General features: G+C 39.7%; 1 protein-coding gene across 8 annotated transcripts in view; it reads right to left on the minus strand.

Moving 5' to 3' along the window:
• Positions 1-896: 896 nt before the first annotated feature.
• GUCY1A1 (guanylate cyclase 1 soluble subunit alpha 1) overlaps positions 897-26068 on the minus strand; it is a 63415-nt gene continuing 38243 nt past the window's right edge. For 4 of the 8 annotated variants that reach the window (XM_030312863.2, XM_030312864.1, XM_030312868.2 and 1 more), the window contains 5 exons: positions 24226-24935; positions 22106-22591; positions 17765-17908; positions 13365-13519; positions 1894-2796 (listed from right to left, as the gene is read on the minus strand). In XM_030312863.2, the coding sequence (XP_030168723.1) occupies positions 2595-2796; positions 13365-13519; positions 17765-17908; positions 22106-22591; positions 24226-24935 (1697 nt within the window). In that variant the 3' untranslated portion in view covers positions 1894-2594. Of the gene's footprint in view, positions 2797-13364; positions 13520-17270; positions 17517-17764; positions 17909-22105; positions 22592-24225; positions 24936-26068 lie in introns of those variants that run through there. The other 4 variants (XM_030312867.1, XM_030312866.1, XR_003968285.1 and 1 more) reach the window with 3 other exon arrangements.

Genomic DNA, 26068 nt, shown 5'->3' on the forward strand with positions numbered 1-26068 from the left:
AAAAGGTTAAAAAATATTGAAGTAACTTTTCCTTCCTTTCCACCAAAGGTTCTGAAGGACTAATGGCCTTTAGAGTAATATGAAATTCCAATGCCTGACGCACCAGTTCATAACTACGTGTACACACCCAGGAAAAGGTATCTTTTGAGATACAGAAGGAATAAGAAGCCACATATGGAGACAGTAAAACCAGAACTGAAGGAACAGTTCCTGGCATTCCTGGAGTTAGGAGAAGCAGGCTGACTGGGAAGCCCTCTTGGGACCCACATTACTTTTTAGAATAGTTGAACTGGCAACAATATTCAGAAGCGTTAGCCCCCAACCCCGTCATAGGCCCTCTCTGTCCATTTTTTCCTTTATCCTTAGTTCCACTCCTAACCTCAGAGGTGCTAGTTTGATCCCTTACTTTCCTTGAAAACTTACTCTCTTGGGTCTCTGGTTTCCATCAGTGGTCTGGATCTGAAAATGTCTCCATAACCACTACCCTCCAAAATGGATAAGAAAGAGAGACAAAAGGGACTCCTTAATGTGCTTGCCATCCACGCTGTGAATTTTGAACACACTCTATCATGGAAATGTATGTTCATCTTACTTATAATCCACAAGGTAATCTTTTGTAATTAATGTGCTTTTGTAGGCTGGGCTGGGTATCTATCACAGATGATTTCATTTCTCCATGAAAATACATTTCTGATAACTTTTTATTTGGGTAAAATGTCAAACTTATGGAGTAGTTACAGGAATAGTCCAAGGAATTCCCATATAGCTTTTACTCACATTGTTTACATTGTCTTCCATTGGTTCTGTGTGTGTGTATACCAAGAAAATACTTTTGAATTTTAATTAACTTACAAACTTAGAACATGAATTATTAAAAGATTGGGGTGTGTTTAAAAATTTGATAAAGAAAACATTTTATTCTATGCTTTTTAATTTCCTTTAATCCCTTAATTCTTATTATTTCGCTATAATGAGGGTTCATTCCAAAATTCTGTTTTCCCAAGACCTGTGATACTTTCCAATAATAGGATTGGTATTTAGTGAGATATAATCAGTGCTTCAAGATGTTGGGATATCATTTAATAAATGATAATCATTGCCATATCTGTAGTAGAAAACTGGGGATGCTAGAGGTCAATGAATGGTGACTTTTTTATTCCTGAGGTCACCAGGCTAGTGTATCAATGACTGCTAATACTGATTTAAATATTGCAATGTTCATCTTTCTCCTGCTTTGAAACTGAGATCTTTTAAAAATCAAATCCTTATCCAAAACCAAACTCTGTAGATTACTCTCTTCTTCAGAGAGCTTAGGCTAATGTCATTAAAAATAAAAGTTCCGGCTCCAGAAAAATGTTTAGGAATTTCCATAATGAAGTCGCAGCATCATTTTCATCAATACTAACATTCTCTTTAAAAAATAACATTGTGATATCTCAGAATAGAAAAATTCACGGATGTGTACTTGATTAGACAAAAAAACTTGATGATTCTTAGGATATACATACACACCAAAGTGTCCAACACACATACTTAAAAAATAAGCTATTAGCAAAAAGAACAAGTCTCATTTCCCACTTCTGAACTTAAATTTCTCACTGGAACTTTATAGAGCTCAACATGGCAATGCAGAATGGCTGCTGAAATAGATCCAAATCACTCTACATGTGTGTGTGTGTGTGTGTGTGTGTGTGTGTTTAAATGTTTTACGTCTGTACTTCATGGTATATTCCCTGATCCTTACATTACTCCCATGTTACTTCTAATTAAATTAGAATGATATTACTGCATTTTTATATTGGCTATAAGCCTCTTGTATCCTGGATATTATGACATAAAACGAATTAATAGGAATTAAATTGCTAATATGAATGAAAATAGCCTTTACCAAAGTGCAGAATAATGTCAAACAAAAGTCGATATTTATTGATATGACATATTATGTTATGGCAGATATTTTTATAAAACAGTCTTTGATATTTATAGATGAACTATTTTATATTCATATTGCATCTAACCCATAATTGCTTATCTTCTTAAAAAATGGAGAAGAAACAGTGCAACAGAAAAAACACTCAACCTATTTTGTTATCTATGCCAACAGTTAAATGAAGAAATGTAAGAAAAGGCAGACTTGAAAGGTTCAAAGAGCTTATGGTATCAAAGACTATCATTTCTATTCAGAAAGCTTTTTTAAGGCAACACTATCACAAATACACTTTAACAACCATTCCACTAGGGCACAGACTGCAGGTAACCCCATCAGTTTGTGCAAGTCAGGTCACTACAATTACCGGATATATGTACAAGGTGCTGAGTTTTGAGTACAGGTAATAAGTGTTTGTTATAGTAACAGAAATATCCCCCAAATGTCATTTTTGAGGCTTCTTTCCTTTTTTTTTTTTCTCTGAAGACTTGAAGTATTGAAGTGAATACATTTTTGTCATGTTAAATGGAAGAAAAAGTAGATGGTGACTTAGCTCCTGAAATTTGAATATTGTTCTTAGTCATCTGCAATCTTAAAGTGCTTTCAGAGATTCCACACATGCTCGTAGGAGTCAAAACCCAAGCCTAATACCCGGGTTTACATTTTGCTAATCTATTCCTGAGGCTTTGCCTAAAAAATTGGCATTGCCATCTTCAACATCTTTCGTTTGGAACCATGGTTTTGAATTTGTTCCTTGTTGATAAGCTTCCAGAAAATGACAGATTCCAGGAATTTCACTGGGGAAGTTTGGTGGGAGTTCCTCCCTTGATCGAGGGGTAAACACAAAACCAGGACAGTCTTTGAGTAATCTGAAAAGATTAAGATAAAAATATCAATATTAAAATCTATTACCGATATAACTGTCTACGCAAGAAAAGACAACCTAAAAATGAATATTCCTGAAAATACAGATCTTCCTTGACTTATGATGGGTTACATCTTAATAAATTGAAAATATCATGAACTGAAAATATTGTGAGTTGAAAATGCATTTAGTACACATAATATACAGAACATCATAGCTTAGCCTCGCCTGCCTTAATGTCCTCAGAACACTTACATTAGCCTGCAGTTTGGCAAAATTCTCTAACACACAGCCTGTTTTAGAATAAGCGTTTATTATCTCATGTAATTTATCAAATATTTTATTGAAAGTGACAAACAATGATTGTGCGAGTGCAGAATGGTTGTAAGTGTATGGGTTGTTTATACCCCTGTTTGCGAACGTGGGTCATGTGGCATACTGGTAAACCAGAGAAAAAATCAAAATTCAAAATTCAAACTATGGTTTGTGCTAAATGCATGTAGGTTTTGTACCATGGTAAAGTTGAAATTTCGTTAAGTTGCATCATTGAAAGCTGAGGACTGTCTGTATTAATAAAGCAGCCATTTTCAGTATGATTGACAGATCTTAATGATGTTAACAAACATCTTCACAGAAGAACAATGAAGAATTAGTTCACAAGAACTAAAACAATTCTACCAAATAATATATTCACTCTTATTAGGAAAAGTAATTATAAAATATTTTTGTAAAGATATAATCAATAACTCATTTAACCATGAATTCACAGTACTGGGAGAAAATGCAAAATAACCCAAAAGTCGGGGCGCCTGGGTGGCGCAGTCGGTTAAGCGTCCGACTTCAGCCAGGTCACGATCTCGCGGTCCGTGAGTTCGAGCCCCGCGTCAGGCTCTGGGCTGACGGCTCAGAGCCTGGAGCCTGTTTCCGATTCTGTGTCTCCCTCTCTCTCTGCCCCTCCCCCGTTCATGCTCTGTCTCTCTCTGTCCCAAAAAAAATAAATAAACGTTGGAAAAAAAAAAAAAATTAAAAAAAAAAATAACCCAAAAGTCTAATAATAGCAAGAAAACCCCAAGCCCATGCAGAAACATAATGTTATAGAATAAGGCTTCCTAAGTTGAAAGAGAAATAACATTGTCCCTTTAGCAATTCATTCCTTTTGTAAATACTATTGAGAAGCAATCAAGGGCAATAAATTATAGAAGAAAAATTCTATATAAGGTACATGCCAATAATGTGAGAATAACATTTGAATCTCAATAGAATTTATATGAATTCTAGGTTAGTAGGACTAAAAGGAGATTTAATTGTACAAATTGACACTCTTCTTAACTATCTGGTATTTGAAATATTTCTTTTTCTATCTATCTACCAAATTTTATTATTTACTACTATCTGTCCAGTACAGTAAAGTCATTTTAGTTATTTATTTTTAATTTGTTTTAACGTTTTCATTTATATTCCAGTTAGTTAACATACAGTTTATATTACAAACAATGTTATATTAGTTTCAGGTATACATCATAGTGACTCAACACTTCCATACAGCACCCGGTGCTCATCACAAGTGCCCTCCCTAATCCCCATCATCTATTTCACCCATCCCCCTGCCCACCTCCCCTCTGGTAACCATCAGTTTGTTCTCTATGGTGAAGCGTCTGTATCTTTTTTTTTTTTTTAAGTTTATTTATTTATTTTGAGAGAGAGAGACAGAGACACAGAGAGATCATGAATCTGCTGACAGCATGGAGCACGATGAGAGACTTGATCTCGTGAACTATGAAATCAGGTCCTGAGCCCAAATCAAGAGTTGAATGCTTAACTGACTGAGCTACTCAGGTGCCCCAAGTGTCTGTTTCTTGGTTCCCAGCCCCTCTCTCTGTTTTCCCTGTGCTCATTTGTTTGGTTTCTTCTACATATGAGTTCAATTCATTTTAAATTCCAATCCTACTGATGAAGTTACTGGCTCCTCTTTCTACTTGCTTCCCTAGCTTTCTGTCAAATGCAAACTTAATAAGCGTCTTTCTAATCTATTATTCAGGCAATGGATGAAAAAATGTTGTCAGTTCTGGGCCCTAAACCAGACCATGGCCTCCTACTCATTAGTTTGTGATGTCATGTCCTAATGCAACTGGAGGATGGTGCTGCATTAGATTTGGTACTGTGACACCGTTCTATGCAATGAAGGAAAAAAAACTGAATAGAAACCTAGGTCTCACAAATGACAGTCTTCCAGCAGAAAAGAACATGTGAGTATTCAGTTAGCTCATTTTTGGAAAGTCATCAATAAATATGCAATCTGAAAAATAATTAATAAAATGATGCTTTAGTCATGATCCAGAAATATTTAAGTGTGTGTTATTTATAAAGCATAATATTTGGTAATATATAATGAAAAGTTACAGAATTCCATAGTATTAAACATATAGGCTTCAAAGTCTGGTAGACCTAAGTTTGAATAGCAGCAAAGGTGTCTATTTTCTAGCCTGTGGAAAGGAATAATAGTACAGGTCTCTTAGGACAGTTGTGAAGATCAAATAAACAGATTAAACAGGATTGGTTAAGCATCAATTAGCTATCACTCAACATTCATACTGGTAACATTTGGGGAATAGAAACCTTCATATACCGCTGGTGGAATATAAATCAGCAAGACCAATTTGGACAGCTAATGGATGCTCAGCAAAGCTGAACTGGATATGCCCTATGATCTGGGAATACCATTTATAGGTATGTTATAGCTGTACATGGCTTATTCATACTCTAGAATACATATTATATCACATGCACAGATAGTGCCATGCTAGATCTAGCTCATGCTGGCTTATGAGGACCAACTGTTAAACATTCAGGAATTTTATGAGCCAATGAAACTATCTGTAGCCTGAAACTTGCTATGGTAGCAGTAGGTACACCACAGAAATTGGTAAATACTAAAAAGGTAGAGAGATTCTCCACTTTACCCCGCCCCACCCCACCCTCCCACCCCACCGGCCCCAGCGCTGGTTTACCAGCACACCACTGCATTAGGAATAGTTTAAATAAATGAACTAGATTTACATTTCATCAAAAAAAAAAATCTCAAAAACATAGTATATAACAGATTTAAGGCAAGTCGTGAAAGGATAGGGGCAGGTTGAGTGGGAATCAATTTTTCTCTGGTTTTGCTTTTCTACCTGCAGGTACCTAAATGAGAGTTTAGCCTCCTGGCCTCTCTCTGTCCACTTTCTTTCCTGGTAATTAGAAGCAACGTGTCTTATTGGTGAGTTTGGGAGAAGTTGCTGAACATGCTCTTCTCAGTGCCTTCCTGCCTCTCTCTCTGGGAGCCTGTCCGTCTGTAGGAAATACATGTTCTCAGCAACTCCCGCAAACCCTAAGGGGCACAGAGTCCAGCACATCAGACAGCAGGGGCTGGGGCCTAGAATATTTTAATTTTTTAATAAAACAGAAATATGGCAAAAGAAATTCAAAAGAAATATGGCAAAATGCTGACATTTATTAAATATTAGCATTGGCCACATGGGTATCATATTTTCTTTGATTTTTTTTGTATGCTTGAAATATTTAAAAAATAATTATAAAAATGCCCGAAACTATAAAGGTTTGATAAATAAAAACATAAAATTGTAAGTGATTAAGGGCTTTCTTTTTTCTGTCCACATTATCCCAACACTTCCTGTTAAATGTGGTAATTAATTTTTTTTTCTTTTCACCTTTATTCACCTTTGAGAGACAGAGAGAGACAGAGCAGGAGTGGGGAAGGGGCAGAGAGAGAGGGAGACCCAGAATCCAAAGCAGGCACCAGGCTCTGAGCTGTCAGCACGGAGCCTGATGCGGGGCTTGAACCCATGAACAGTGAGATCATGACCTGAGCCGAAGTCAGATGCTCAACCGACTGAGCCACCCAGGCACCCCTTAAATATGGTAATTATAATCATAACTTTGTATTTGAATTTATATAAAATATTCAGCATTTAGAAGTGGCTTTAAAGTATATCGTTAGAATTTATTAAGTGCCTTGCTCAAGATGAGATATCTGGAAAGCTCTGTGTTTGGGGCTGTATGGCGTGTCTTCTGGATACAAGTTTTACGTATTTTAAAATTTTTTTTTAATGTTTTTATTTATTTTTGAGACAGGGAGGGACAGAGAATGAGCAGGGGAGGGGCACAGAGAGAGGGAGACACAGAATCTGAAGCAGGCTCCAGGCTCCGAGCTGTCAGCATAGAGCCCGACGCAGGGCTCAAACTCACAGACTGCGAGATCATGACCTGAGCTGAAGTCGGACGCTCAACTGACTGAGCCACCCAGGCGCCCCCAAGTTTTATGTTTTTTAAAGAAACTTACAGATAAACACAATTAGAATGTTATGGAGTTAGAATGTTCATTAAATCATCTTTAAGAAAAGATCAGAATTTTTAAGGAAAACAGGTGGAAAAAATAAAACCATTTAAATGAAAGCTTGATGGAATTAAGGCATATGAAAAGCAGCAACAGGCTCAGGCAGGTCATGGGAGTTTTCCTTACTCCTTCTTGACCAGATAACAGTTACCTCAAAATGCTGCATCAACTATCCTATTTTCTGTCATCTCTCCCACATTCTCTTTCTTCTCTTTGTTCTTTCCCCTTATAGAATTCAAGTCCTGTTTCCCTGCTATCAGTTCCCAGCTCTCTTGCAAATAAGAGTTCCGAGGTCTACTACCTGCCTATACTGGGCAGTATCCATTTATATTCCCCACCTGCCATGTTTGTCTTTAATGATCCCTCACCACCACATAAACCTATCTCATTAATCCACTGACCTGAAACTTGGACAATACTTCCGTTTTCTGCACTTCAGTAACAGCTAACAGGAAAGCAGAAAACTGTCCCCAATAATAAACTCCTCATGACATTTAGAATAAAGGAATGTATAACGGTCATTACACAGCAACATTCTAAATTACTGATTAGAACTGGAAATGACAGATAAGGATTTGAGGTTAGGGTTTTTTGTGCATGTGGGTGTGTACTCTGTGTCTTAAATGTATAAGTGTTTCATAAATATATCAAGGAAGCTACATCTGATATTATTTTATTTTTTGACAAATGTCACCCCAAAATTCAATGTATTACCAATAATCCCAAGGAACTAAATAGGTTTTATACTTGTATAACTTTTTTAAAAATTTTTTAATGTTTATTTATTTTTGAGAGAGAGAGAGAGAGAGAGAGAGAGAGATACGGTGCACGAGTGGGGAAGGGGCAGAGAGAGAGGGAGACACAGAATCCGAAGCAGGCTCCAGGCTCCAAGAGCTGTCAGCACAGAACCCCAATGCAGGGTTCGAACTCACAAACCGTGAGATCATGACCTGACCTGAAGTTGGAGGCTTAACCGACTGAGCAACCCAGGCACCCCTATATTTGTACAACTTCTTTTTAATTTTTTTAATGTTAATTTATTTTTGAAAGAGAGAGAGACAGAGCACAAGCAGGGGAAGGGCAGAGAGAGAGGGAAACACAGAATATGAAGCAGGCTCCAGGCTCTGAGCTGTCACCACAGAGCCCAACATGGGGCTTGAATCCAAGTGAGCCAAAGTCAGACACTCAACCAACTGAGCCCCCCAGGCACCCCTGTACAACTTCTAATAGCTTCTACTATTTGTCCCCAACTTTGATGAAACTGAAATTATGTCTCTGTTTTATAATCCATTTATTAAATTTCACAAAGCATGGACTTTTTATCGAAATTTAAATTACTCTCTTTTTAAGTTTTTCTATCATTTGGAAAAAAATAAACTATTTTTAAAAGAAAGCATTTTAAAATGCTATTAGAGGTATTTCATGTTAAATATTTCTTTGTTTCCTACATAAAGCATTTTAACTGCCACTTGCCCTTTACGTAAGACATAAATATTTCCTATATGAGAGTGAGAGGTAAGTAAATTGAAAAAGGAAAAATAGTGGCACATGCACCCCAATGTTTGTAGCAGCACTATCAACAATAGCCAAATTATAGAAAGAGCCCAAATGTCCATCGACTGATGAATGGATAAATATATATATATATATATATATATATATATATATATACACACACATATGCATACATATACACAAATATATACACACATATATATATGTGTATATATATGAATATTGCTCAGCCATCAAAAAGAATGAAATCTTGCCATTTGCAACAAAGTATATGGAACGAGAGTGTATTATGCTAAATGAAATAAGTCAGTTAGAGGAAGACAAATAGTACATGACTTCACTCATATGTGGAATTTAAGAAAAAAAACCAGATACACATAGGGGAAGGGAAGGAAAAATAAAAATAAGATAAAACAGAGAGGGAGACAAACCACAAGCGGCTCTTAACTATAGAGAACAAACTGAGGGCTGCTGGAAGACAGGTGGGCAGGGGACGGGTTAAATGGGTGATGGGTATTAAGGTGGGGGGCACTTCTGGAGTGCCTTGGTGGCTGTCGGTTAAGCATCTGACTCTCGTTTTCAGCTCAGGTCATGATGTCGCGGTTTCATGAGTCTGATCCTGGCATTGGGCTCTATGCTGGCAATGCGGAGTCTTCTTGGGATTCTCTCTCTCTCTTTCCCTCTCTCTTTGCCCCTCCCCTACTCATGCTGTCTCTATCTCTCTCAAATAAATAAACTTAAAAACAAAAAGGGAGAGGGCACTTGTGATGAACAGTGTTACAGGTAAGTGATAAGTCATTAAATTCTACTCCTGAAACTAATATTACACTATACACTAACTAGAATTTAAATAAAAACTTGAAACAAAAAAAAGGAAAAAAAAACATACCATATTTGTTTATAACAGATAGAAATAAAAATAGCAAATGCATTGATGCTCAGTATCGATTAAGTTTTCATTATCATTTATATATGTGCATATAAACACATACTAAGAAATAATTAAAAAAAAAACAAAAAAGTGAATACTGTCTCTGGATACTGAAATTATGAGTTATTTTTATTTACGTATAACTTTCTGATATGCAAATATGTAACTTTCTGATATGCAAATATAACTTCTGATATGCAAATGTAACTTTCCGATATGCATATATATGCAAATATATATAATATAAATTTTTTAGAAAAAAATTTTCTAAAATAAGCATAGGTTACTATTATAATACAAGATATTTTATTAATAAAAGGTAACGCTGTAGTGTAAAATCCTGTTTTTGCACATCTAGTAAGTCTAGTAACATGGCCAACGTGGTGAATTTAAGGATTGAAGCTATGGACCTTAACCTGGTGCCGAATATGTATATCAAAATGTCATGATCCTCTGTTGGAAGACAAGAGATCCTATATTACGTTTTGGGAGTAAAATGAGTTGCTGATATCAATGTTTCCTATCAAGATTCAAGACAACCAGACTTTGAGATATGAAACGAAGGAAGATTTTCTTTTATGCTGCTTAAAAACAATCAGAAGAAACAGAAAATCGCTTTTTCTATATGCAAAGGTTTGGTTTTAAGGATAGACACACACACACGGACTCCTCAACGTGCACGTGCACATGTATGACGTTACTGAACACTCACCAGCAGTGACTGGACTAGCAACTAGTCATGTGATCACAGGATTCTTACTCTCCAATCCTCCAAAGAAAGCAAAGTCAAATCCTGAGACAGGAGTTCTCATCCCTTCCTGGTTTACCCGGGAAGCTTACAGGTCTATTACCATTACAATAATCCCTAGGAAGTTTTCCAATTCTCATGGATAGTGACTCATTTTCGTATCAAAGCGTGGACAGTCAATCAATAAATACTCACTACTTTCCTACTACTGTGTGCCAGGCATTGATCTGGGAACTAGGGAGAGAAAACGTCTACCACAGGAGGCTGACACTCTACAAGGGGAGGCAGGCAATAAACACATAAAGAAAACAACATTTCAGACACAGATATGAGCTGAGAAGATGAAAAAAATAAGATAACGTGAGGTGTGTGAGGTGAAAGTTGTTCCTCTAAGTATAACAGTGAAGGAGTGTCTTTTGTTTTTTGGGGGGGGGGTGCATGTGAGCAGGGGAGGGGCAGAGAGAAAGAGAATCATAAGCACTCCACACTCAGCATGGAGCCCAACGTGGGCTCATGACCCTGGCATCACGACCTGAGCCTAAATCAAGAGTCCGACGCTCAATCGACTGAGCCACTGAGGCACCCCAGGAGTGTCTCTTTGAAGAGGGGATATTTGACTTAGGTCTAATTATGAGAAAGAAGAATACATACGATGATCTAGGAAAGGAGTGGGAAGCAGAGGAATAGCCAGTATCTTCGATTCAGGAAAGGGTTTAGGAAGTCTGATGAATAAAAGTAAGGCCAGGGTGGCCGGGTATCAGAGAGTGACGGGAAAAATGGAAGAAAATCAAGTGACACAGGCTGGCAGGATGTTGATCAAAGAGGACATTTTAGTCTGTGGTAACAAATTTAAATTTCATTCCGGCTGCCATGGGAAGCCATTAGAGGGTTTTTAACACAGGAATGATGATATCTGACTTGTACTTCAGGAAGATAGTCTGGCTACTGTGTGCAGGATGAACTGCGGGGAGGAGGTGAGCAAGAAAGTGAGCCGAAGAGTGAGGATGATCCTTGGTTGGCTGAGGTGGAACAGATGAAGGAGGCTTGCCTTGGGGTGTAGTACTGAAGGAAGTCAAAAAAAGATGTATTCGGGTATTTAATTGTAGGCGGAGGTGGTGAGCTGTAAGGGGGAGAAAGCAACGATCACTCTGAGGTTTATAGTCTAGGTAACACAATCGACGGTGGTGCCATTTTAAGGACATTGATAAAGCGGGGTGGGAAGTGGATTCATTTCATCAGATTGGAGTGTGTGGGAAATCACTTGTTCTAAGACTATCATGTTAATTTTAGTGTGTCGACTAGTCATCCAAGTAGAAATATAAAATATGATACATGAATCTGTAGCTCGGTGGAGAATTGTGGGAAGGGCTAGAGAGAAGAGAAAAGGTGAGTCAATAAAGTTCAGACAAAGAAGAGAATAGGGACAGAGCTTTTGGGCACTACAACATTCGAAGGTTCAGTAGGGAAAGAGTACCGACACAACACTGAGAAGGTGCAGCCACGGGGTACTAAGAAAACCAGGTTAAGTGTGGTGTCACAGCCTAAGGAAGAAAATGTTTAAAGGAGGGAGTTCTCAAGCTCTTCAGTTGCCAGATGTTGAGGGACATAAGGGGAGAGAATCGACCATGATTTTAGCAAGCAACACTGACGGCCTTGATAAGAACCATTTCAGTGGGGTGCAAGGGACAAACACTGATCGGAGTGAGTAGAAGGGCGAACGGGAGGTAAAAAAGTAGAGACGTGAACATAGACAGCTCTCGCAAGGAGTTTTGTTAGAAAAGGGGGCAGAAATATAGCGGAGTAGCTGAGATACACTGGGAAACAAGGAAGCAACTATTTTAAGAGTTTTAATAGTAAGATATGTCTATATTCTGATGGGAATAATCGTTTCACCCGAGAATTTAATCATAGAGGGAGAGCAGGTATTTTCAGAAGGCAAGTTTTGGAGAAGATGAGAGGCAGCGGCACTCAGAGCAAACCTGGAGGGATCATCTGGAAAGGAGCTGGGCAGCTGGTACACAGTCACTGGCCACCGGAATGAAGTCCTAAGAGCAGGGTACCGGGATAGCCAGGCTGATGGGATCTGCCCGGGAAGGTGGTGCAGTGCTTACCTGACTGCATTTTTTTTCTTTTCCTGTGAAATATGAAGTGAAGTTATCAACTTAGAATTAGGGCCGGAAAGGAAAGGTTGTGGAGTTTTAAGGATAAAGAAGATGCTATAAAATATTCGTCTCTGAGAATAGAAAAGACAACTCGCTTGGTGTAGTTTGATAAATCAGCTACCACACATATCTGGAAAGCGTTTTGTTATTCAAGCATTTTCATTATGATCGGATTCTTTTTTTTTTAAATTTTTTTTAACATTTATTTGTTTTGAGAGAGAAAGAGTATGAGCAGGTGAGGGGCAGAGAGAGAGGGAGACACAGAATCTGAAGCAGGCTCCAGGCCCTGAACTGTCAGCAAAGAGCCGGATGCAGGGCTCGAACTCATGAACTGTGAGATCGTGACCTGAGCCAAAGTTGGACGCTTAACTGACTGAGTCACTCAGGCGCCCCTATGATTGGATTCTTAAAATGAGATGAAACGTATCCCTGTCTGACACCTGAATTTAAGGATATGTTGAGGACCGTGCCCTATAACTTATGGGGACCATGCTAACTCTGGCAGTTAGCTACTGTACTGGTCAGATTAGCCGTCAAAGCACGGAGAGCATTAACACATGCTTCGGAAAGAATAGCGAGGGAAAACAGGATGTGCATCAAGGATTACAGCTGGGCTACAAATATCTCAGGAGGGTTGTTCTCATGATGCTAATGGGTAATTTTAGAAAAAGTGAGGATGATAAAGTCATTGCTTTCCTTTTCCTCGCAAGATTATCTAAGCAAGAAAATGTCATGGAGGATGAAGGAAACCAATGGGAAAGATACAACAACTCTGAATCAATAAAAATAATAGATTTCAGGCATTCAGTGCAAACAGTACCTGTACGTTGTCGGGCTGACGTTGATTTTCCGTGGTATGCTGCAGGACTCAAATTTGTTTGCCAAGGTGACGTTGTTTCCAAAAAGACAGTAACGAGGCATTTTAACGCCGACGACTCCAGCAAAAACTGACCCAGAATGTAGTCCAATCCGCATCTGAAGGCAAAAAGTAACACGGGGTCCTCACCGTCGGCAAAACGTTTCCTGCTAGTCGGTATTGTACAACTGCTGTTTATTTATTTATTTATTTATTTATTTATTTATTTATTTATTTTTAATTTTTTTTTCCAACGTTTATTTATTTTTTTTGGGACAGAGAGAGACAGAGCATGAACGGGGGAGGTGCAGAGAGAGAGGGAGACACAGAATCGAAAGAGGCTCCAGGCTCTGAGCCATCAGCCCAGAGCCTGACGCGGGGCTCGAACTCACGGACCGCGAGATCGTGACCTGGCTGAAGTCGGACGCTTAACCGACTGCGCCACCCAGGCACCCCTATTTATTTATTTTTTAATGTTTATTTATCTTGAGAGAAAACACATGAGCACTCAGGGTAGGGGCAGAGAGAGAGAGAGAGGGAGAGAAAGAATCCCAAGCAGGCTCCTTGCTGTCAGTACAGAGGCTGACATGGGGCTCGATCTCATAAACCCATGAGATCACGACCTGAGCCAAAATCAAGAGTCAGACACTCAACTCCATTGACTGAGCCACCCAGGTGCCCCAAACGCTGTTTGAATGATTTTGCCTTTTGCTGTCGCTACACCATTCCTCCCTCGGCAACACCTCCTGCCAACTTCCTTCTTTTCGCATCCAATTACTAGTACGGGGGGGGGGGGGGGGGGGCGCCTCGGTGGCTCAGCCAGTTAAGCGGCCAACTCTTGATTTCGGTTCAGGTCATGATCTCAAGGTTCTTGAGTTTGAGCCCCACATCAGGCTCTGCGCTCACAGTGTGGAGCCTGCTTCGGAGCCTCTCTCTGCCCCTCCCCCACTCTCCTTTTCCCTCCCTTTCTCTCTCTCTCTCTCTCTCTCTCTCCCCGTGTCTCTTTCTCTCTCTCAAAAATAACGTTTAAAAAAATAAAAAAAAAACATTACTAGTGCAAAATCAATCACACTTCTCAACTCTTCTCCATTAAGCACCTACGTCTAAACAAGGCATCTTGCACCTGCCTTCGATGTCTGAAACACATTTCCACACATACCCATCACAGTCACCAGAGTGACAAGACAAAGGGTCTATGGGCAGTTTACGTGAACCTGTTCTGTCCATCAGGTGAGACAGACATAATTCCTGGACCCCAGGTGTTGTTTCCCAATGCGCTGTCAGAGAAGGGCAAGAGAAGCCAGCTCTTAGAAAAGAAAGAATAAAAAGAACTTTAAGACAAACACTACCCTACTGTTCAAATGACTAACAGGAAAGAAGAAAGGCACTGTGATGTTTTCATAGAAAATGACAGAGGAAGCAGAACAGGGGCCGCTTAGGCCCGCATCACAGTGACTATATCAACACTGTTGTTAAACACACCCGGACGCACAGAAAACCAGAGTTGTGCCATATCTAGATATGAGGTGCAGTCTGGGAAATGTTGGCGTAAAAGTTTAGGAATTCGGAAGGTTACCAGTGATTTGGAGAACAATTAAAACAGTATCTTAAACTTGCATCTTCCAGAAGATCTGAATTCTTGATGATCTTAGAGGATGCGCAAATTCTTAAATTGCTGCTACAACTCAGCAAGTTCAAGTGGGGATGTTTTATATCACAATCAGACACCGTGTTCATTATTTTCAAGTCCTATGTTTAGTTGACCATTTAAAAAAAAGTTACATTATATATGAATTTTAAACAAAGGCCAAGTACTCAACAATTTAGATGTTATTCAAGGAGACTCCAGTTTTGCCTAGTTTTGCAACAAATTTTTGGTATTTGCTAACAACTTTCTAGAATCATTTGTTCAGAAGGTGCCAAATATGAATTCTGCAAAATTTTCAAACAAAGCACCAAATTATAAATCAGGAGATCTGCATTCTCAACCAAACTTTGCTAATAACTGATGGTCTGACTTTCTGTAAGTCTCTTTATCTCCCTCTTATTATTTCCTTATCCATAAAATAGAGGATTGAATTAGTTTTACAGTCCCTTCTTTGTCAGTCTCATTTTAATCAGCAAAACTTAGACATGTTACCTCTAGCATTTTCTTCTTTATGGACAATATGGTTTTACACATCTACCAACTGATCAATATGAACAATTTTAGCATACTTCAATCAAGAAGTTTCTGCTCTTTTTGGGCACTCTTCTGGTTAAACCAGTTTCTCTCTGTGTACTTAATTATTCTAGTTTCTTCTTTAAAAATTTTTTTCACAGATTTTATTTAAATCCAAGCCAATTACATATAGTGTAGTAATGATTTTAAGAGCAGAATGTAGTGATTCATCACTTACTTATAACACCCACTGCTCATTCCAATAAGTGCCCTTCTTAATGCCCATCACCCATTTAGCCCATACCCCCAACCAACACCCCTCTAGGAACCCTCAGTTTGTTCTCTGTATTCGAGAGTCTCTTATGGTTTGCCTCCTTCTGTTTTTATCTTATTTTTCCTTCCCTTCCCCTATGCTCATCTGCTTTGTTTCTTAAATTCCACATATGAGTGAAATCATATGCTATTTATCTTTCTCTGACTGACTTGTTTCGCTTAGCATAATACCCTCTAGTTCCATCCACACTGTTGCAAATGGCAAGGTTTCATTCTTTTGATGGCTGAGTAATATTCCGTTGTGTATATAAACCACATCTTCTTTATCCATTCGTCAGTCAATGGACACTTGGGCTCCTTCCATAATTTGGCTATTGTTAAAAGTGCTGCTATAAACATTGGGGTTCATGTGCCCCTTCGAATCAGCATTTTTGTATCCTTTGGATAAATACCCCGTTCCTCCCATGCTGCTCTCCCTCCCTCCCTCCCCTTCGCCAGTTCTGAATTTCCCTCTTAACTCCACAGCTTTCTTATCAGGGAACTTTTCAAATTCACAAGCAAATTCACAAATTCATTTCAAATTCACAAGTAAATGATCCCAAATTTAAGATGCATATCAAGCCCTGACTGGAAACCTGTTGGGGGCATCTTCCATTTGGGGACCACTTTTGATGCAGCCCACGTCCCGTCATGGACATCTGGGAACAGGAAGGGGGTTAACAGGAGTCTGTTTCCATGTTCACTTTGCACTCACTGACTTTCCCTGCCACATTCAGCGCTCTGGCTTCTATCAACACTCCACCTGCAGTTTTCTAAGCCAGAGTTGAGGGGTGTCAGTAAGGAAATCAACAGCGATAGAGGATTTATACACATGGCATGTTGGAGAAACACACAGAGCTTGAGGGGAAAAAAGGAAATATTTCCTATTCTTTCACTCTGATTCTAATCCATGGGGTGGCAGGGCAAGGAGGAGAAAAGGGCTAGGCTCAGACATATGGCTTCTATTACGAAGAGCACCAAGACTATGTTTTTGTATTTTGCATTTTTTCTTTTCTCTATATCTTATAGCATGCCAGATAGGATTCTGTACGATTTCAAAGGCCCATTTCTGAAGGTCATCAGTTAAGGACCGTCCAATAAAAATTAAGTGGCAGATTCAATGTAAGTAGGACAAATAAAGGTAATCTTCTTGTGTTCTATTAAACCAATGCCTAGCATGGTAATTTTAGGTTCTTATCTGCAGTAAGACATTATTCTGAGATAATTTAGACATTTCAGAGTGTCACGGGCTTTGGAAAATATTGGTGGATTAGCGGTCGATTTTCGTTGTAGTGTAACGGCCTCCCCTGCAGGGACTGGAAAACCAAAAATTACACTTTCCCAACGCCCTTGCATTTTCTAGGCGCACTGAGGTTTGGTGAATCTGATACACTCACAAGAGGTCTGGAAGCCAGAATTTCTGCTGCGACGGCCTCCAAGTGCAAGCACAACTGTGGACGTCTTTATTCTGTGGACGTCATTCATTCTGTGAGGGTCGTGATGCAGAATTTCCACGTTACTGATTCAAATTATAGTAAGTGCAGTTTTGTTCTGCAGCCAATAATGGAGGCAGCAGCTTTCTGAACACAGCAGTTTCCTGACTGTGGCTGTGGAGGTATGGTGCTGGAGCCAGGTTCTTGATCCTGGGAAAAACAATGGTTTCTGAAGTGCCGCTTTGGGAGCCATTTTGTGAAGGTTGAATGTATAGATGGCTTCTTTAGCTCTCTCGATAGTTCTGTAAGCCACTCGATACCCCTGAGTACATTCCTTCTCGCTTCCACAAGTTAGAGATTTTGCTCTCCGTCAACCCTGAGGGATGCACTATTCTTTGGGTAACTAAAAAGCATTCACTCTCTGTTGACACTTCCCGGACAATATCTATCTGCCTTACCTTGATAGGTTCTCCATGGGGAGACATAACTTCATCAGACAGCTCCATCATCTTCAGGGCCATCAGTGCTATCTGAACAGCATGGGTATCACTTTCTTTGTGTAATCCCCCAGCCACACAATATGCATCGCCAATGGTCTCCACCTACAGAGGACAGATATTCCATATTACGAGTTCAGAAAGAGTTAGAGTGCACATCAGAGAGCAGAAAATCTCAGCGTTTGGGTCCTATAGGAAATCAGAGTAAATTGGATACACTCAGCAATGGCTTTCCCTTTCGGGAAATTCATAAAGTTTAGATGCCTTATATCAGGCACTGCTTCGAAGGGCAGCGGGGTCCTGCGAGCCCAACGTTAGGAGGTGGCTTCTACTTCCAGACTTGCTGCTGAGTCAATACATCCATCAACTCACTTTTTTCCCCCTCACCATGTAAAATGGCTCTTTAGAGGCAAGTGATGCTATGTAAATGCTATTTTGGGTTATAACAGAGATAAAGATCATTGGAATCACTTGCTGACTTTATATCCTTTTAGCCTGAAGTATTTTGAACAGTCACCACTCAATCAGTGTCATATGAATTTAGTAAGAATGTGCCACATAAAACTGAGACATTTTAGCTCTTCTAAAGGATTTGGAGGTTCTCATAGCAACTCTAAGTGTCTACATGAATATTAATCACAAAGTACAGAAACCGAGAAAGATGTCAAATAACGGTGCTTGGAAGGCTACTGAAAATTAAGCCGTTTGATAAATTCCGAGTATTAGCATTGTCATCGCTGTTGTTGTAAGAAGTGATTTTTTATGTCTGTGATGCTGATGACAAAGCTACCGGTTAATTTAAATCTACAAACAATCCACCCAATTTTAATCATTGCATTTTCTCCTCTAAATATTTATGATAGCTTATCAGATCATATCATTCCTCTTCTCCAAACCCTCCAATATGGAGGGATGGAGATGAGAGAAAAAAAAAAAAAGGGAGACTAATCTTCAGTGATTCTCCATCTCCTCAGAATAAATGTTGAAACTGTTATAACACCTCCAAAGTTCTACTTCCAGACTTGCTGCTGAGTCAATACATCCATCAACTCACTTTTTTCCCCCTCACCATGTAAAATGGCTCTATGTATAACTAACTTTTCTGCGAAGCTCTGACTTTATTTCCTAATCCTCTCCCTTGCTCACTTTGTCTCAGTGCCATTGGCCTCATGTTAGCCCTCAAACATACCAAACATGTTCCTGCTTGCTATTCCTTTGCCTGCAGATACTCACTTGGCATGTCCCTCATTTCCTTCAGTGCCTGCTAAACCATCACCATCTGAGAAATGCCTGTCCCAACTGCCTTCTATAAAGTAGCAATCACCCCTTAGCTTCTGCACTTCTCCTCCTTTAACTTTATCCAGAATATTACACCAATTGGAATACTATAAAATATACTCATTTGTTTATTGTCTGTCTTTCCCCCGTAGAATATTAGCTCTCTGAGTTTGTCCGTTTTATTAACTCCTGAATTACCAGCACCCAGATATCTGCTAATGAATGAACCAGGCGGTAGTGCCTCTTATAAGATTTTCCTCAGTGAATACATGAGAAGTGCCTAAAATAATGTCTAACATATCTCCGGTGCTCAGTACGTGTCACTAACCAGATGAAGCGGTGCCCTCACTCCTTGGTGTTCGATGCCTACTCTCTATGCTATTATAGCACCTTGTCCACGTGTGTTTGGGTTCGGGCATTCACCAGGTCATAGAGATCGGGCATCGGTCAGCCCCACCCTCCTTTCCTTCCACATATGAGATATTCTTACTCATGCTGGCCAATGCTGGATGGCAGGAAATATTTGCTAAAACAACCAATAAATGAATACTGAATCAACTGAAAAATGGACAAAAGGCTGAAGGACAATAAGCAAATGAAATTAAATAAAGTCCTGAAACAAACAGGTCCTGGAAAAGAAAAGTTCAACTATTCCTTGGAAGCCATCACACGCACAGGTGAGCGTGTGATGATACATTCTGTATATCTTACATTTATCTCATGGTTAAGACCCTTCCTGATGTCTTCACCGCTGCCTTCAGATATTTTCATGCAAAATGAGAAGTGAAGAGAAGGTGGAAATAAGGGCAGAGCAGATGGTTCCCTATCTAGCTTGGGTTGTGGTTGGATTAACCAGGGAACTCTGTGGCTACTATCCTTGGAGCAAGGAGCACAGATCCTGAAAACTTGATTGGAATAACCACAGTGTTTCAGTTTCACCAGTTCGAAATTTGTAGAAAAGGTGGAATAACCACAGTGTTTCAGTTTCAACAATTCGAAATCTGTAGAAAAGGGCTGCTACTCCTGCAAGCAATCACAGCAGTTGCAAAGGAGACCAAGAATTTCTTCTCACAGTTTCGAGAGGAGACAATATCAAGATAGAAACTGTCTACAAACAAATACAGTCAATTCCACAAGAGGCCGTCAAGCTTAACCTAACTGAAGCCAATTATTTTATCTGTAATTATACATGGATCTCTTTTTTTTTCCCAAGGGAATCATGGTTCAGTCTGGAATTTCCTGCTAGATATTTTAAAAAGGAAGGCTTTACTTCTCGCCATCTAGATTGGAACAAAGCAGAAGCTTATGTATTCCTACAAATGGTATTTGTTTTCTCCTCAATAACTGTATTTATTTCTTGTAGGGCAAAGCTCTGAAATGCCAGGTTGTTACGCGGGAAACTAAAAGGTGAGTCAAGCCACACAAACGGGAAGGAAGATTCTTAATGCCAATAGCTAAAATAATGCAAAATACTTTAAATTAGTAAAAATATGTTTTAATTCTAAAAACACGGAACCCCAAATCACTTTATTAGTTCTCTTATTGCTAATAAAGTTACATTTTAAAAAGTTTTGGGGCGCCTGGGTGGCTTGGTCGGTTAAGCGTCTGACTTCGGCTCAGGTCATGATCTCACGGTCCGTGAGTTCGAGCCCCGCGTCGGGCTCTGTGCTGACAGCTCAGAGCCTGGAGCCTGTTTCAGATTCTGTGTCTCCCTCTCTCTCTGCCCCTCCCCTGTTCATGCTCTGTCTCTGTCTCAAAAACAAATAAACGTTAAAAAAAATTTTTTTAAAGTTTATTACACATTAGGGATAATTACTGTGCCTCCCTGTGCCTAGAGTGATGCGTGGTAAGCACTCAAGAAATCCTCCTGCATCGTGGATAACCGATGTTATTTTCCATAATCTTTAGAACAGTCTTCTTCATGAAGATAATGGGACATAATGTATGTTATTCATGCGTATAAACTCTGTAGGCGGATATCACTTTCTCTGTGTTAGAAATGGGAAAGGCTACTTGACTTTCTCAGCTTACAAAGCAAGTAGAGAACAAGATTTGAAGACAGACTCTCTACTTCAGAGACATCTCTGCCCTTGGTCTCTTCAATAATGCCTTAAGTAGGGTTTTTTTCCCCCTCCTAATCAGCCATGCAAACTATCATGTTAACTCTGTATTTAGTTAATCTATTTATTTCTTTAAGTTTGTGTATTTATTTTGAGAAAGAAAAAGGTTGGGGGGGGGAAGCACGCACAGTGGGGGAAGGGTAGGGAGAGAGGGAGAGAGAGAATCCCAAGCAGGCTCCGTGCCGTTAGGATAGAGTCCGAAGCGGGGTGAGTTAATCTATTTAAAGATCATATAATATTCATGTTTCTTCTATACTTTTATTTTTACAAACGATAAATCTTCCCCATACAAGTCATATTTAAGAATCATCTCTCGCCTAATAACTCAGTTGCCACAGTCTAGTACCAGGTTCACTGATTCTTTTTTTTTTTTTTAACGTTTATTTATTTTTGAGACAGAGACAAAGCATGAATGGGGGAGGGTCAGAGAGAGGGAGACACAGAATCTGAAACAGGCTCCAGGCTCTGAGCGGTCAGCACAGAGGCCGACGCGGGGCTCGAACTCACGGACCGCGAGATCATGACCTGAGCCGAAGTCGGACGCTTAACCGACCGAGCCACCCAGGCGCCCCAGGTTCACTGATTCTTAAACTGTACCTGCTCAGGGGTCCTATACCCCATCCTCCACTCAGTCAATCACCCCTACATTCTGTGCCTCTTATCTGAGAAGACAATGTGTCAGTCCTTTCGTGGAATAATGATCTCTGTTTCTGAGCAGATTCAGAGCTATTTCTGGCTGGAGAACACCCACATGATTAATGCACAATGCCGGCTCCCAGGGTGCGGCTTGTGTAGCCCTGCAGAGAAAGCCCTTTGTCTGCCTTGTAACTAGAGACCTGGTTGCAGAGCTTTTTTTTCAGTGACTTTTGCCTGTAAAACGGGCCTAGCGCTCCTCCACCCCTACCTTGTAGACATCCAGCTCTCCGCACTGCCGGTCAAAGCGAGTGTAGAGTGCATTGAGCATGGTGATAACCTGCAGTGGAGAGCACTGGGAGCAGATGGCGGTGAACCCAACGATGTCTGAGAAGAGCATGGTGACATCACTGAACTTCTTGGCTTGCACGACTTGCCCTTGCCACAGCTGCTGTGCAACCTCGCAGGGAAATATGGAGCACAGGAGATCCACGGTCTTCTTCTTCTCCTCCTCCAGAGCTTGGTGGGCCTGCTCAAGGGTGGCCTTCAGCTTGCCCAGCCTCTTCTTCAGGCCGTCCTGTGCCCTGGCCTGCTCCCCTATCAGCACCACGTCCCTCAGTGCATTGTGAATCGGGATGTCTGAGAGGTAGAGCCCTCGTCCCGTAAAATCTTCTAATCGGTCCACACAGGGTGAGCCCAAGAACAAGACTGCACTGGATTCAACAATGTAGATCATCTGGCCTTTGAGGTCCATCACCTGTGAAGCAAAGGCAAAGCCAACTCTCATAGTTTATCCAAGTTTTCAACACCTTTCTGAGACAAAAGGAAAGGCATTAGATACAGCGACACTCCCTTTGCATTCAAACTTGATTGCTACCACTTGCAGAGAAGGAACAATATGCTTTCTATACTTCTCATTTACTGTGCGTCCTAAAATGCATGCAGACATTTGAAGAACAGATAGACTGGAGAAACTCTACACAGAGATCATGATTTCCAATAAGCAGTGCAAAAAATTCTTGCCTCAAGGCGTTCTCACTAGGGGGAATGCTGATGCTTTTGCTATTATATTCCTTTGATAGTAGCAGATTGCGTGAAGGATTGTACCAAGGAAGCCTTTAGAGAGCTGAGGCTTTAGGTGATCATCCTGGGACACCAGATTTACTTTATGAGGGTGAACAAATATGTATATGTGTGTTCACTGCAGCAAAGAGTCCAAATCAACACAAATGTCCTCCGATAGGACTGGCTAAATAAAGTAGAGGATAACCATACAATGGGATTCTATGTGGCCGTTGTGAAAGTGAAATAGACCAATACCTCCTGACATGGAAGAATGCCCCAAATATTGTTTAGCGAGAAAAAGGAAGTGGCAAGTAGGATTTTGTTTTGATCTATCCCGAAAATGTATATAATTAACGTCTTTGATTTTTTTGCTGCAATGAACGTCTTTAAGTATTACCTATTTTGAACATCTACCGGCATTATTTTTTATGATAAAAAGTAGTAAAACTGTTTTCACTTTGGGAAAAAAAATGCACAACTCCTGGAATTGTGCATGTTTCAAAGTGATATCCATCATAAGCCTGACTGTTGGCTTTACTTACGTACCCTCAACTATGATTTTGCAAACTCTTTCCTTAGACTAAATGCTTACCAAAGTTCTCTACCATCAGAACAACCCTCCCAACATTCCTCTAACAATTAAAAAAGTTAGTGATCCTCCATGTCTATTTTTTTTTAAATTTTTTTTTTTAACGTTTATTTATTTTTGAGACAGAGAGAGACAGAGCACTAACGGGGGAGGGTCAGAGAGAGAGGGACACACAGAATCTGAAACAGGCTCCAGGCTCTGAGCAGTCAGCACAGAGCCCGACGCGGGGCTCGAACTCACACACCGCGAGATCGTGACCTGAGCCGAAGTCGGAGGCTTAACCGACTGAGCCACCCAGGCGCCCCTCTCCATGTCTATTAAATATTGATTAAAAACCCGTTTAGTCACCTCCAATTAGAAACAAGTAGTTTTTGTGTGTTTGTTGTAGAATAATGCTTCCTATTACCCCAAACTGTCAGCTATTTGGTTCTAACTGAAAACATATGTTTAAATACATATTTATCTAGTTTGGTTTATAAAATACTCTGAAAGGATTTTAAAAGGTACACTGCATTATAAATGTTTGTGAAGTAATAAATCAAGTAAGCAAGCCAATGATTGCAAAAAGGATTTTGCTTTAAATTGATCTCAGCCTTAAAATTATGTCAGACTTGCCTTAAACATAAATGTTTTATCAACACATTTGAAGTGATGCATATGTTTTTACCTTTTTGATTCTAGTCCTTAAACAAGAAGTGACTTATTTCATATTCAAAACACTATTCCGTTCTCCTTACCCTGGAAGATTTCTTCACAGAGTTGTCCCACCTCCTCACTCGGACCACAAACTGCATGTTCAACATGGTCAGGATTCCACTAAATGTTTGCTTGATTTTTGGAGTCAGAATTTCAAAGTACTCTTCAAAATTAGGCTTTCCTTGAAAGTCTCTCCTGTTCATCAGCCTTCTAATGCCATTGCCAAACTGCAGAATTGTCATGTCTTTGTCGAACATGAAATGAAAAGGAAAGGTCTTGCAGAAGAGGGAAGCAGGAATCACCAGCGAGGACTGGGGCTTGCCCGGGGACAGGGATGGCTTGGTGCTTTTGACGTGAAGCGAGTATAACAAATAGGGCTGATTAACGAACTCGCTGCCTTCAGTACGGAAGCAGGGAGGCATCAGTGACACATCCACTTCGGTTTCGTACAAAATGTGAGCAGCTGCCTTAATGATGCCAGGAAGAATCAGAGACGTGATTCTTTTAGGGAAAAAATAGTAAACATTTAAGAAATTGTGATCTTTATCCAGGCATAGAATGGAAGCGTCCTCGAACCTGCCTCTCTTTTCTGCCTCTTGGCAGTGGCTGCTCTGTTTCAGAAGGGTGCTGAAGCTATTTAAAAAATCTTTGAGGGTTCCTCCAACCACACCTAAGATGTGTTCATCTTCCTCATAACATATTTTAAAAAGCTCTTCGCCGAGAGATTCTTTGATGATTTCTGCTGGAACTCCTGAAAGTAAATAATACATTTTTTGCCATATCAAACAGATCCTCTTGGAAGAGCTGTACCATTACTACTGTTTTTAACATTGTTTGATGATTTAGTTCCCTTTAAGTCTGGTAACAAGAGTTCCAACCAAAATTAACCACCTATATTCAAATTATCTACATGGATTAGTTTCTAAAATCCTGGTAGCTCCAAATAAAAACTTCCCACTCAGTTAATTATACAAGAATGATCAGTTAAGTCTAACACATAATTTTAAATCTCCCTTAAGAGACGGTTCTTACAAAAGAACACCTAGAATTTACAGAATCAAGTTCATTTCAGAAAAAGCTCTCCCACCTTTCTGTTAATGGCAAAAACAGTATGTCTTGATGAAGGGGGTACTGTCCCACCTGGAGGGCCCCCAGAAGTAGGAACATCAGAGAGGAATTTAAAATCACTGCTCATGAAACTCAATTTGTCATTTTTCTCTAGATGTGACAGAAAGTAATTGTTTTTGTTTTGTTTTGTTTTCTTTTTTAGCAAAACAGCATTCTTGTTGTTTAGTGTTACCTGGAAGAATATGTGTTTGGAATATATTTACTTCCTGTAACTTCTCCTTCCGCAATCTCTTATTTTTTAAATTCTGTGTGTCATTTTTTTTTTTCTCCTCTGTAGCTGCAAAGACAATAATGCCCTTTCACAGCACCGTTGTGATGTGTTGGGACTGTGTTTAGAATACTGCCTGGCTCCCAGGAAGGGCTCAGGATGTTTGCCATCACCATCATCATCCTTAAATTCTTAATACCTTGTACCTTCAGAAAGATTTAACCCGTTACTCCATGCACTCCAATTGTGAAAAGGCCAGTATGACACAGTTACTCGTCTACTTGTTTTCCTCAAACTCATTAATACGAGAACTCTGTTAATCCTTTTTCCCACGATTGTTTCCAACCTTTAAACAAAATTCTTTATTTTAGTTTGTTGAGTAAAATTTCTCATGTATAAATGAGGAATACTTAGTTTAAGTTCAAGGCCAAAGCATGTAAATGTCTATGAGTCAGCTTCCCATGCAGCCTTATCTCCTTCTCAGCAGACACACATAAAGAAGAGGAAACGTTTTAGGTCAAACAAAAATACACAATTATTCTTTAAGT

The sequence above is a fragment of the Lynx canadensis genome, chromosome B1, assembly GCF_007474595.2.
Source record: "Lynx canadensis isolate LIC74 chromosome B1, mLynCan4.pri.v2, whole genome shotgun sequence".
In the NCBI taxonomy this organism is placed as follows: domain Eukaryota; kingdom Metazoa; phylum Chordata; class Mammalia; order Carnivora; family Felidae; genus Lynx; species Lynx canadensis.